The sequence below is a fragment of the Gorilla gorilla genome, chromosome 5 (genome assembly GCF_029281585.2).
Source record: "Gorilla gorilla gorilla isolate KB3781 chromosome 5, NHGRI_mGorGor1-v2.1_pri, whole genome shotgun sequence".
In the NCBI taxonomy this organism is placed as follows: domain Eukaryota; kingdom Metazoa; phylum Chordata; class Mammalia; order Primates; family Hominidae; genus Gorilla; species Gorilla gorilla.
In genome coordinates, this window is record NC_073229.2 from 159,633,329 (window position 1) to 159,647,266 (window position 13,938).

At 34.5% G+C, this 13,938-nt stretch overlaps 1 protein-coding gene across 19 annotated transcripts in view; it reads right to left on the reverse strand.

The window, feature by feature from the left end:
• AHI1 (Abelson helper integration site 1) overlaps window positions 1–13,938 on the reverse strand; it is a 215,308-nt gene that overhangs the window by 149,209 nt on the left and 52,161 nt on the right. For all 19 annotated transcript variants that reach the window (XR_010134375.1, XM_055391068.1, XM_031012265.2 and 16 more), the window contains 3 exons: window positions 11,249–11,381; window positions 7,034–7,157; window positions 1,691–1,920 (listed from right to left, as the gene is read on the reverse strand). Coding sequence is in view for 18 of the 19 variants with exons in the window: in XM_055391068.1 (XP_055247043.1) it covers window positions 1,691–1,920; window positions 7,034–7,157; window positions 11,249–11,381 (487 nt within the window). In the remaining variant the exon portion in view is untranslated. The remainder of the gene's footprint in view (window positions 1–1,690; window positions 1,921–7,033; window positions 7,158–11,248; window positions 11,382–13,938) is intronic.

Below are 13,938 nucleotides of genomic sequence, written 5' to 3' on the forward strand. Positions count from 1 at the left end.
GCTATTAAAAGGTATTTCAGTTTAAAAAAGCCAAAAATCAAAATGCAACTCACAAACGAACCCCAATTATCTTTAAATGAATTCTTTACTCTTTTAAATTATTTTTGATGACTTCTTTCCCTTTTTCACTTACCTGAATTTAACTATAAAAAGAAATGAGCCTCTCAGTACATGGGTATATGGCTTATATTCCAAAGCCAAATAATTTGAACCATCCGACATGTAACATTATTTCTCATCTTTATTAACTTATAAATCTGTTTTGGATTCCTAGAAAAATACCTATATTCTAATATGCAGTGTCAGTATAATACCCGAGACTCAACAGAAACTCATTAAATGATCAAGAAATGAATAAAATAATAAATAACAGGTATTCCAGTTTAACATCAATTCTTTGGAGTCAAATAATCTTAAAATTGACAGACCTCGGAGACCATTAAGTTCAACTTCATACCCTCAGGAATATCTCAAACACCACCACTAACAGATGGCTGTTCAGCAACTGTGAATTCAGTATTTTATAAAACAGCTATTCAACTGGTGAACTGCTTCCTGTATTAAAATATTCTTTCTAATTCTGAACAAAGAAAATCTGTCTTCTACAGCTTTGGCCCACCTCTACCCACTGGAGTAACATGGACCAATTTCCTTTTTTTTTTTTTTTTTTTTTTTTTTGCACATTTGGATATCTTATGGCCAAATAGTTGAAGAAAGTCTTTATGTCTCTTTTATAATCTCAACTACTGCTATTATGACAGAGTTAGTTTTCAGATACCTTTCTATTCAGAGTCTTTCCTGAATATGTTCCAAATTTATTAACATCCCTACAGCTGAACTGAGTAAATCAGCAGTATTATCCTTTTGATCTGGATCCCATACCAATTAATTATAGCGCTAGCCTACATGCCTAGTCTCTGAAATTATGCAAAAAGTGACTATTTAATAGATACGATAAATTTCTTCATTCTTTCAGATAATAAAATGATTTAGGTTTTACATCTTTAAAACATACTACATTATTCTTTTTTTTGAGATGGAGTCTCACTCTGTCACCCAGGCTGGAGTGCAATGGCGCGATCTCAGCTTACTGCAACCTCTACCTCCAGGGTTCAAGCGATTCTCCTGTCCCAGCCTCCCAAGTAGCTGGGACTACAGGTGCATGCCACCACACCTGGCTAATTTTCTGTATTTTTAGTAGAGATGGTGTTTCACCGTGTTAGCCAGGATGGTCTTGATCTCCTGACCTTGTGATCAACCCACCTCAGCCTCCCAAAGTGCTGGGATTACAGGCACAAGCCACCGCGCCCAGCCACCATATTATTCTTATATCAAGATAAAACTTTAAATAATTGCAAATTTCCCTTCTATATGTTTGCAAATTTTAAGGTTCTTGAAAAAAAAGTAAGAATGATAATCACCAGTTCAGAGAAATATATTTATGCAATTTGGCACATGACTGGTGGTTACAGCAAAGATTAATTGAATCTAAATGTTTAAGAATTTAAAAACTTAAAAATTACAAACAGAAGTCCCTCAGTGTCAAATCTATCATATGACCTGCAAAATAAGCATAAACCTAAATATGCGCAATCATCAGTACATAACCCTCTCAAGCCTAAATAACTATTATTCTGGTAAAACAAAAATTCTTCACACAGCTGGTCTTCATTCATAGTCTCTGACATACCTTCAGTATCAAAACAAAGTGAGTTGATAAAACTTTTGTGAACGTCAAACTGTCGGACCAATATGGCAGAATCTTCTCTCATCTCAACTTTCCATATCCGTATCATGGAATCATAGCATCCTGTAACTACTAGCTCTCTTACAGCTGGATGGAATTTAGCCGTGTAAACAAAAGAAGGATGAGGTAAAACTTTGAAAGTATTTGTATTGTTTATTTCATTTTTCCATATCCTGGAAAAGGATAAGATGTTACATATTGCTTCTGAAAAGCAGAAGTTTCTTTTAACAGTTTTTCTAAGAATGAACATAGCCAATGAACCTTAAGCAAGCAAGTGACAACGACCAATGGTAAACCAAGTTTTAAAACAATGAAAAATATAATGATGATCTCATATTTGATGACTGGAATTTTCACATGTGACAAAGTTATTTGTTATAGTTATTATCCAGCATATTATATCCACTAATTGTAATCTATACTATAAAATTAATAACTTTTTAAAACCTACCTATTTTGCTATTGGTTAAACACACATTGTACAGTTGGTAAAATATTGCATTTAGTACAATATACATAAAAAATATATAGGGAGAAACTTTAATGATTTCCCATTTGGGTTGTGTATACCACTTTTACAAAGTGTTTATTAATGGGGGTTTAGAGAATAGAATAGTCTATTAACTTTTATATTTGTAATTTCAAAGCCTAGATAGTAAAAATGAAGATCTCAAAGATTTAAGAGATACTAAAATTATATTTTGAATTCTCAACTAAAATAAGATTAAAATAATTATGACATTTTGATAGAAAAGACTATCCTACATTAAGCACGTTCTTTTTGTTTAACACTCATTACCCTGTCCTCTAAATAATGGCTAACTAAAAAAAATTAAGATTATTATCACTGCTACAGTCTTGACAAATGAGTAGACCCTTAAGGGTTAACCTCTTAGATACTCTGCATTTCTAACAATGTATAAAACTAGGTGAAATCTACCAATATACAGGTGCTATGTAAGTGTGAAGCATTGGATTTTTAAATATATTTTGTTAAATTATCAAAATTAGAAGAACATATTAATTTTAAATATGGGATTTGCATTCATCCTTTTAATTACTGCTTGAAAACTAAAGCAAATTGAGTCTGTTACAAGATTACTGATAAGAGAAAAAAAAACAGTTTCTATTCAAGAAAAATATTCTATCAGTTTCCTCAGCAGCTGCTTACAATATAGGATATGATCTTCAATTACTAAGAATCCAAACTAATAATAGAGGAAGTGAAAGAACATGTTTTCGAGTAAAAATAAAGCCCATGAATGAATCAATTGCACAAGCATTTTTAGCACAGTGCATTTTCAATAAGCATATTTATATGAAATATGATGCCTATTAAAAGAAAAAACCACTAATTTTGGGAAAATATTAAAAAGATAAAAGATGAAAAACTCAGTTGTTCGGTAATAAATCTTAGTAGCATTATTTAAAATACTATATAACAGGCAGAAATGAAGCAAATACATCTTCAAAACAGCTCAATATAATTAAAACAGACATAATATTAAAAAAAATAAAAGTAAAGCTTTTTGTGTAAAAACTGAACTGGAATCAATGATGGTTTCTGTTACCCAGGCCATGGTAGAATCTGAGATTAAAAGAAATATATAAATGGGTTTGGGGAAAAGAAATCAGACTAGATCATAGAGAACAAAGAAACACAAATTTGTAAAGACTGAATGAACACACACAGAAATTACTAGATTTGGGAAAGAAAAAACATAAAGTTAAGCCGTATGTTTGAGAAAAGGGAATAGTGGGCACATATAGGCCTGTGTGGGAGCCATTACATATGGAAAAGCCTCTCTGACTGTATTAGAAGTTGTTGATTTGAGAAAAACACAGATTATTCTAGGGATAACTAAAGAAGGGTATTTAGGATAAACCCATATGGCAGAAAGCTAATCAAGTGGGAAATACTTAGGAGACACTAACAATAATATGTGTCAGGGATCCTCAGGAATAAAGAAGGAGAAGACATGGACAGAAATTCAAACTTCTGCCACTCGTGAGCATTTGCAATTCTAATTCTCTTTCTTTGGACAACAGCTCCTTTATTACAAGTATTCCTTACCTCTTTCAAAACTCTCCTTGTCATTTTGATGCTAGCCACATGCTTCTCTTTTCACTCAGTTAATGCTTTCACAATACTATTTTAATGATGTAAAGAGTCCTAAATTAGTATCAGTTTTAAAGATAAATAAGGAAAAAATGTGTGCTTTAGTATAATATACTACGTATTGTGTGCAGAAACCCAAGATAGCTTCAAGAAATAATAGAATTTGGGCTGGATTTTAAATAATAACTACAAACCTATGAGAGCTCACAAAAGGCACTTAATTTTTGTTGAATGAATAAGTTATTCAAGAAGGGTAGGAGAAGGTCATTTAAGTATAGGAAAAGTAGGTAAGTTTCAAAGGGCAGGAAGATGCCAAAGAAGATAAGATGCTAGGGTGTTTCAAAAGATTACGTGGGTAAAGCAAAGGGTACAGGGGAAGCGCATGAGAAAAGAATGTTGGGTCAACGAGGAACATGCCTGTTAGGCCATGCTAAGAACTGGAAAATTTTTCAATGGGCAATGGGTAAAGTCTTTTAAAAAATTAAGGCATTATGAAAGATAGTTATGGAAAGATAATTTTAGCACAGCAGAGACAGAGGACTTAGAGACTGAACACTGAGGTCAATAGCAACAATTTAAGCAAAGAGTAATAGGGCTTGAATTAAAGCAAACGCAATAGAGAGGATGTGACAAAACTGTCAGCCTTTTAGGAGGGAGAATTGGTAGACTTTAGTGCTAGTTAGATGTGAAAGAAGTGATGGGAAAGAAAGAAGAGATGAACACTACTCTGAGTTTTCACCTTGGGAGATGGTGGATAAGGATGCCATTAAAATATATGTAAGAGAATTAAAAGAGGAAAACAAAATTTAAGGAGGTGGGTAAGTTTGGTTTTGGATTTGAGGTGGCAATGGGCCATTCAAATGGAAACGTGTGATAGGAAGTCAAATTCATAAAAAAGGTGTGCGCTAGAAGTCATTAGCATATCAGCAAGAGTCAAAGCTGGGAAAGGTAAGAGAAACTAGGATAAGCATATAAAACCAGGAGATGATCAACTAAAGGATCCTGGGGATAAAACATATAGACGATCGGCAGAGGAAAATAAATCAGAGAAAGACAATGGATAGAACTGGTCAGAGTAATAAAAAGAGAAGAGAAGAGGTTGTCAATGAAAACTATGAATTCAAAATATTTCAAGACTGGTCAATAATCAATTACTACAATGAAGGCAAGCATAGCAGGAGTTAAACTGTCCAAATGGATTTAAAAATAGCAAGAAACTGCCAACCTCTGAAGAAAGAAGTTTATGTAGCATGGTGGGAAAGAAAGCCAGAATAACTGGGCTGAAGTAAAGACAGTATGTGTAGAATACTTCTGATGGTGTAGAAAAAGAAAAATAATGGGCTAGTCTAGAAGGCCGGAAGAACTGAAAATGATGTTTTTAAGATAAGGCAATTTGAGCATATTTCTTTTTTCTTTTTGAGGCGGAGTCTCAATCTGTCACCCAGGCTGGAGTGCAATGGCGCAATCTCGGCTCACTGCAACCTCCACCTCCCAGTTCAAGTGATTCTCTTGCCTCAGCCTCTGAAGTAGCTGGGACTACAGATGCACACCACCACACCTGGCTTATTTTTGTATTTTTAGTAGAGACAGGGTTTCGCCATGTTGGCCAGGCTGATCTCGAACTCCTGACCTCCAGTGATCTGCCCACCTCGGCTTCCCAAAGTGCTGGGATTACAGGCATAAGCCACTGCGCCTGGCCCATTTGAGCATATTTCTAAGATGAGAGGACACAATCAATAGAGAGAAAGATATTAATCAGACTAGTAGATGTAATACAAATTTTCAGGGACTGAGATTAAAAGCACAGGTCAAATAGCCTTTAAAAAGTCAGTCACATGCCTCTTTGTTAAAAGAGATGGACAGAGATTAAAAATGGACATATCTATGGATATTAGGAGGGAAATCAGAGGGAAATATACAAAGTTCATGCCTGACTAAATTTCATCTAAATTGAAGATAGTCATCTAATGAAGTGGGAAGTCTGTGATTTACTGTAGAGAATGTCCATGGTAAGTTTGGATCTGCTGCCGAGGAAAAAGAAAAGGAAGCTGAGTAAAGTAAAAGGATTCCTCAGCAGAGATGACAGCTTAGGTGACATTAAGACTTACAAATCCAAAGTCACCCCTCAGCAAAGTTACATATTTTTCTCTAGTACGGCCTGGCATTGGACAGAATGGCTGTGCTAAAAGAACAGATCAGATAGTTTCTTGAGGATATTGTCAAAAAGGAGTAATAGTAGGTTCCCAGCATGACCAAGAAGGAAGTCAATTGTTACTAATTCTCATCTTTTTCATTTCAATAAAAACTAACCAATAATGATAACATCTTGATTAGATGTTTTATACAGAAAAGGAGGTTGGCAAGATCACTAGAAGAAGTGGTCTGAACACTAAAAGTAACACGAAGTGTTAAGAGAGTAGAAGGCAGAAGTAAATGACAATGAATTCAGCATGGATCTCAACTGTTTACATGTCAGTTTTGTAGTGTGTGGAGAGAATAATGTCTTACCTAATAGATGTAAGAATCAAATTAAGTGATGTATATAAAAGCACCTTGAAAACTAACAGTATTTTTAGAACACATTCAAGGTAGAACAAGCAACTAAAAAAAGTATAAATGAAACTTTTAAAGTTAGCTTTTAAAATGTTTTATTGTGATACTTATTAAATTGAAAAGGGATAAATTACTTTTAAGATTGACATTCTGAAAAATGTAAATGTTTAACCAATCTATAAAACTCTTAAAATATAAGGTACATATTTTTTCCTCTACTGTGATATACTGAGCACCACTGGATTCTACCCTCTGCAAATCCAGCCAACAGTGAAGACAGTATCCCTGCCACCAAGAGCTTATGCTCTAGGAAAAACTCAGATGTTTAATACCCCTAACCCCATCTCAAAGCATTAATCAGTTTACATAATGATCATTTAAAGATGGTGAGGACTAGAAATATTATATACTACATAAATAAAAGACATTTAAGAAAAATGTCTTTAAAAAGTGTTACTATAATTTATGGAATCAGTCTGCATGATGCATATTTATGACAGTCCCTTCTTGGGAAAATACGACTGGAGCATAAGAGTAGTTACATCAGTTTATATTCTCTTTGCTTTCCTTGACAGCAAACAGCATGCACATAAGTACTTCTCAAGGATACTAACCTGGCAGTGCCATCAGATGATGACGTAAGGATGTAGTGATCATCTTTTGACCAGGAAAGATCATAAATGATATTGAGGTGGCCACACAATTCTCTCATGAAACGTCCAGAAGGAATTTCATATACTAATGAAAATATTTAGAAATTAGGTTTCCAGACAGAAGATCCTTAATCCAATAATATACAAATATATAATTTAATATTATTTAGACATAAGCAGTCTATAACAAAATTATAACCAAAGACATTTGCAGCATAAAGAAAATTTCAAAATTTACTTAAGAATAGTTTTTCATTTGCTTTACACAAAAATTCACACGCAAAATTTTCAGTTATAATTTTGCTATAATTATCAATTATTTTCATCTCTTTAAAGAAATCCCCTAAGAATCTTTAATAATAAATTTACATCATTTGAATAATAACATTTACATTGCAATTCACTTATATTCTATAATTTGGGCTTTCATTATTATTTCACCTGAAAATCAACTAAACGCCAACCAAAAATTTAATTATTTGAAGTAATGAGAAATTTAAATTGTGCTATTGTCAAAAGTAAATTTGAATACTAAAATGAACAGGGATAGTAATCAGGGATAGTATGGGAATTAACAATGACTCAATCAGACACACAAAGCACTGTGGTATTTTACCATATGTTTAAACATACAATGAAATCTAAGATAGTAACACGGAAAAACAAAGTTTCCAAGTCTCTGCTTCCATCTAGTGGTAAAAATCAATTGCCCTTTAAAATACTTAGCAGTTCAGAAATAACAGCAGTCCCCCCTTATGTGCAGTTTCACCTTCTGTGGTTTCAGTTACCCGCAGTCAACCATGGTCTGAAAATATTAAATGGAAAATTCCAGAAATAAATAATCCCTAAGTTTTAAAATGCACATCATTCTGAGTAGTGTTATGAAATCTCATGCCATTTAGCTCCATCTCTCCAGCATGTGAATTATCCTGTGTTCAATGTATCCACGCTATAGATGCTGTCTATCAGAAACTTAGTAGCTGTCTCAGTTATCAGACTGGTTGTCACCCAGTGCTTTTGTTCAAGTAACCCTTATTTTACTTAACGGTCACAAGGTGCAAGAGTAATAATGTTGGCAATTGGCATATGCCAAAGGGAAACGATAAAGTACTTCCTTTGACTGAAAAGGTGAAAGTTCTTGATTTAAAAAGGAAAGAAAAAAAATCATATGTTGAAGTTGCTAGGATCTACAGTAAAAATCTTCTATCCGTGAAATTGTGAAGAACGAAAAAGAGGTTTGTGCTAGTTTTGCTGTCACACCTCAAACGACAAAAGTAATGGCCTTTAGTGCATGGTAAGTGTTTTGTTAAGATGGAAAAGATATAAATCTGTGGGTGGAAAGCATGAGCATACATGTGTTTCTACTGATGGCAATCGGGTTCAGTACTACTTGAGGTTTCAGGCTTCCACTGAGGGTCTTAGAACATATCCCCTATGGAAAAAGAGGGACTACTGTACTTGTGGAATAGCAAAGTAAGAATCTTAGAAAAAATCTCCTCCCCACAGAAGCAACAAGAACACTGGCAAAAACTGTCAAATATCAACATTCTCAGAACTCTGAAAATTAAGCAAAGCTTACAAAAATTTGAAGAGTATTTAAGAAAAATGGCTGAATTTGGTAAGAACATTGAGCTTTACGGTGTTTTAACTTGCTATGTTCTCATTCCTGTCTCAAACTTTAAAGGAGCCTTAAAAACCAATAAAAATCAAGAGACTAGTAGCTACTGGATGGGGCAGAACAGGTCTGATGCTCCCTAAAAGCCCCATCCCCAAAGACTTCTCACTATTTGACAGTCTCGCCCTCCAGGAAAGATCCACTGTCAGGGCCTGCCTTTATTTGACCTGGCTCACAGCATGCTCTGGGAGGACAGCCCTAACCCTAAGGTGCATGTCAAAACAACCCGTGGCATCATTTAATATCACAGCTGCAAGTGAGGCTAAGAAGAGGCTCACCAAAGAACTTAAAATAAAAGCAAAAAACAAAATGAAACAGAACAAAACAAAAAACCGGGCATGAGATGTCCATAGGGGACACTGATAAACTCCAAAATATTCCTGGGTATCTAGAAGGATTCCCATCCATGTATGTGAAGGGAATATGCACAACCAAGAAAGACCTGACAGGCTTTACCTCTCACTCGGGCTGACGTGAGGAGGCTCAGGACAAACAGAAAGTAAAGCTAAGGCAGAGCTGTAGATTGTGTACCGAAGCATTGAAGGTATAACCCAACACACACAGAGTCTCTTGGCAAAGACCAGTAGACCTATCCACTCAAGTATTTAAAAATCTCTGTCTAACCACAACAGTGGTCTCTGTCTGACCACTAACTTAACCGAGCACAGACATCAATGGCAACACATGACAGACAGTAAAGACTACAGAATTAGTCCAAAATCACAAAGCTAACTGCAAAAATAATAAATCTTGGGTGGGTGTGAGGGGAGAAAGGGGGGCATCTGATTTCCAGAGCTGCCACACTGTATTATTAAAACATCCAGTTTTCAATACAAAATTACGAGAAATGGAAAAAACAGGAAAGAGTGGCCCATACACAGGGGAAAAAAGTCGTCCACATAGAAACTGAGGAAGCCCAGATGCTGGGCTTTCTCAACAAAGACTTTCAATCCACTATTATAAATATATTCAAAGATCTAAAGAAAACTATATCTAAAGAATTAAAGTGTGAAAAGGATTTCCCACCAAAAAAGAGAGTATCAATAAAGAAATAGATATGATTAAAAAAAAAGTCCAACTAGAAATTTTACAGTTGAAAAATACAATAACTGAAATAAATAATTCACTAGAGGGGCTCAAAAGCAGATCTAAACTGAAAGAATTACTAAATTTGACAATAGGTCAACTGAGATTATCCAGTCTGAAAAAAGCAGAAAAAGAATGAAGAAAAATAGAAAAGTTTCAGAGACTTGTGGGACACCACCAAGAGTACCAACACAGGCATAATGGGACTCCCAGAAGAAGAAAGAGAAAAGGGCCAAACAGAACATTTCAAGAAATAATGACTGAACACATCTCTAATTTGTGAAAAACATTGATCTGCATATTCAACAAGTTAAAGGAATTCCAAGTAGACACATCATAATCAAATAGTCAAAAACCAAAGACAAAGATTCCTCTTCCTCCTCTATTTTTGAGATCTAAGCAATATCTCAATCTACATAGCATTTTAAGCAAGTTTATTTAAGCATAAAGTAACATATTTATCACAGAAGCTTTTAAAACATAAAATCAGAATAAAATAATTCTTTCACTATCCAAAAGAAATAAATTACTATTAATAACTTAGGAGTATTTCCTAAGAACCTTTTTTCCCTCTACATATGGGTTTTTGGTGAATTTTAAAAATAGCATAGTGGTAATCAAATGACACAAGTGATTTTTTATTTTTAAAATTTATTACTATTTCATGGGGAGCAATATCTACTTAATAAATGCCAATCAAGTCAATTATGAGTCCCTGATGAAAAAAAAGGGAATCAACCAAGTAATAGCAAACTGTGTTAAGCTGAGGAAAGTTCAACAAGATCTAGTGTTTAGGGCAGATGCCCACAAGGAGCTGGCTACTTCTGCAGAAGAGAGCTGGTTTTATTATTGAGTCAGAAGTAAAGGAGAGAGTATTTAATGCTTCTAAGTCTAGAACAGCATGATAATGCTCACTTTAGAATGTCTCTAAAGCAACAGAAATAATTGCTTGGCCTCTCTGCTGACTTCTCTATCATAATGAGAAGTTTTCATCTAGGTACTCTTGAGTCAATTATTGGTATTCCACTACACAGCAAATCTGGAGGCTTTTGTAACTCAAATCATCACTGCTATCAACTAGCCACATTGGACTAATGTTCCCCATGAGATTTATTAATCCTTGTTTCCAAATTTCTATATTTAAAATATAAAATGTTTACAAAAATCCTCCTGCATGTTTTAAAAATAAATTTACCATCTTTCATTTGATCATTCTCATTCTACTTCTGAACAGTTACTGTATAGAAAAGTGTAAAATTATTATAAAAGAACTTTCTTTACTTGAAGATATCCGTTTTCTTTAATTTAGTAGTACAGGGGATTACTCAAGTTAAGATTTCCATGAATTTAAAAAAACTAAAGAATGTCCTCCACGTGGACTACAATCAGATTAAACAGGTAGGATTATTACTCACAAATAATTGGATATCCATCCCGGCTGGCACAAGCTGCTGCTAATATTCTTCCATTGTGGGAGAAATCAAGACAAAAACATCCTCGTTCTCCTGCATTTAGTGAGAAGAGGTGTTTGTTTGGGATACGGCAAGCCTAAAAAACATACATTTAAAAAATATAAATTAGCAAACATTAAAACGCAAAGGCTAGTTTTTAATTTCAATTACTGTAGTTCTCTTAAGTCCTTTTATGATGCAGAGAAAGAGAAAAACAAGTATGCAGAATGGTGAAAAACCATAGTAAATTACTTTGTAAAAAGAGAATGAGTGTCCATGAAATTTTTAAAGTGGATTTGTTCTTCATGTTTAAGTAGTACTTAATTCACCTAAATATGAATAGAAAAATTTCAATATCTGATACTCTAAAGCCATCACTGCCACACTGCTTCTATATAGCTACTAAAAGAATGTATGTCACAGCCTTATTCTATGACAGCACTAGTAAGTCACTTTTGTTAAAGTCACAAGCTTTTTTTAAGACCACAAGTACCTATGGGGTCTAGCTTAAGCCAGAATGTATGAATGCTTATTTTCTCTTTGCCTATCTTAAAATAATCACCCTTTGTGGCTGCCTTCCAAAATGTATTTTCAAAGTAATCAATCGGCCCTTATTGGTCTCTCATTCATTATTACAATTTCTTCAAAATTTTAATGTTTTCACCCTCTTCTACCAGATGAAGCCCAAATTTTCTGGGTATTAATATCTACTGTAGTAAATACCAGTTACGTTTATTTATCCTAATTCTATCTCTTCCAACCTTCAGTGAGCCTTAGTTCTTCTGTTTCTTATAATTCAAAAAGTTGAATTTAACGTATACTGGGCTCTTACTATATGTCATGAAAGTTGTACTTTATTACAAATGTCTTTGAATATATTCATCACAGCCACCCTATGAGTAGCTATTACTAGCTAAGAGTAACCATTATTAGCTCTATATGGCTAAGAGGGATTATTCAAAGGGTCAAGCCTAGCTTAATGGATCTACTCAAAGACTGTTACTTCAAGGGCATGCTTTATAGACAGGTACCAGGTTTTTCACAAATAGTACCAAGATCTAGCAGTTCCTCTGGAGACAGCATTATGACCAGCTACTAGGAATGTGAAAAATTCAAAAGAATTTGTTAAGTGTCAATCATGTACCAGACTCCATGCTACCCATCCTTTCTCTGCATTCTCCAGACTCCATGCTACCCATCTTTTCTCTACATCCTCCAACCACATAATTAAGAAAAGGGAGAGGAGGGTAACAAGGGAACAAAAACTGAAAGAAATGTCAGGAGGCTTTATAACCACTTGCTGCTGCTCCTAGAGTAGAAGTGTAGGTTAAGGAAAACTCTGTGCCCAATCACCTAGGCTGAAAATGAAAACATTGAACCCGCTATCAAGTTCTTTGTATTCTCAGGTTTTGACACTGTGCCCTATCCAGAACAGACACTCAATGAAAGTCTGATAATAACAATAAAGGTCCTCAAAAGCCTTGACTGTTTCTCCTCCTTTACTACCTTGTCAGTCACTAAATCATGCTGGTTCTTACTTTCTGTCTCTCGTATTTATTAGACCTTCATCACCTCATACATCAATGACTGCCATCTAATTCTGATGTTACTACTTCAAGATCTCCCCATGCCACTGCCTGCATTAATTCATCCTCAAATACAGTTATTTTTCTCACTCCCCGAAAACCTTCCATTATTCCTCATATCCCTCACAATCAAGTATTAGGCTACCATTTGAGACACTCCACAATGTGGGCCTCATCCAGTACACTACTTTATCTCCTCTTTTACAAATTCTGGTTTCCAACCAGCTAAGCTTTTGAGTGCCTAATGAATACAACAGTTCCTTTCCCACTTATTTGCAACTTTGCCTTCATATGAAATACCCGTCCTTGTCCCTCCTTCACTCATCCCTACCTTGGGCATCCTAGTCTATCTCAAGCTCCACTGTTGAATGAGCCCTTCTTCCACCATTGTAGTTCAGTCTTCATATCTGCAATTCTCAAATGTTTTTAGTTTCGAGATGCTTTACATTCTTGAACACTTTTTTGGAGGCTATTTGGAGTTTTCATAAAAATAAAATAAAAATAACTTGCTAACTTTAAATGCCTAGCTGAATAAAATCTAGATTTTCGTAAATGCCTCTGCTCTCTTGTGATATCACGTTATTTAGCCTCTAGAAAATGCTAGTACATACTTGTAAGAGAATGAATCTGAATGAGACTAGTAACACCTTAGAACCATTATGAAAAGAAGTTGACTTCAAGAACCCCCTGAAAGGGACTCAGAACTCCCAGAGTCTCCAAACTACATTTTGAGAACAGCTGATCTGTACAATCATCTTTATACCTACATTTCCTCATTTCATCAAGACTTCTCTGAAGCATATCTGAAAATAAACAACACTGTAACTGCTTTCTTTTCCCACCTAACTTGGAAGTTCCCCAAGGGCATAATCTAAGTGTTATTCTCTCCATATTATGCTTAAAGTATTCTAACTCAAAGTGATTTAAAAATGTATCTGTAAAATCAGCCTCAAAAAGAAAGTCAAATGTGATGTAAAATATAGAAAATGAAGATGAATAAGTAAGAATAGTAAGCTGTTATTTCTACATTAGATGTTTGAATAAATTAAGATTTTGGATAAATTTCAT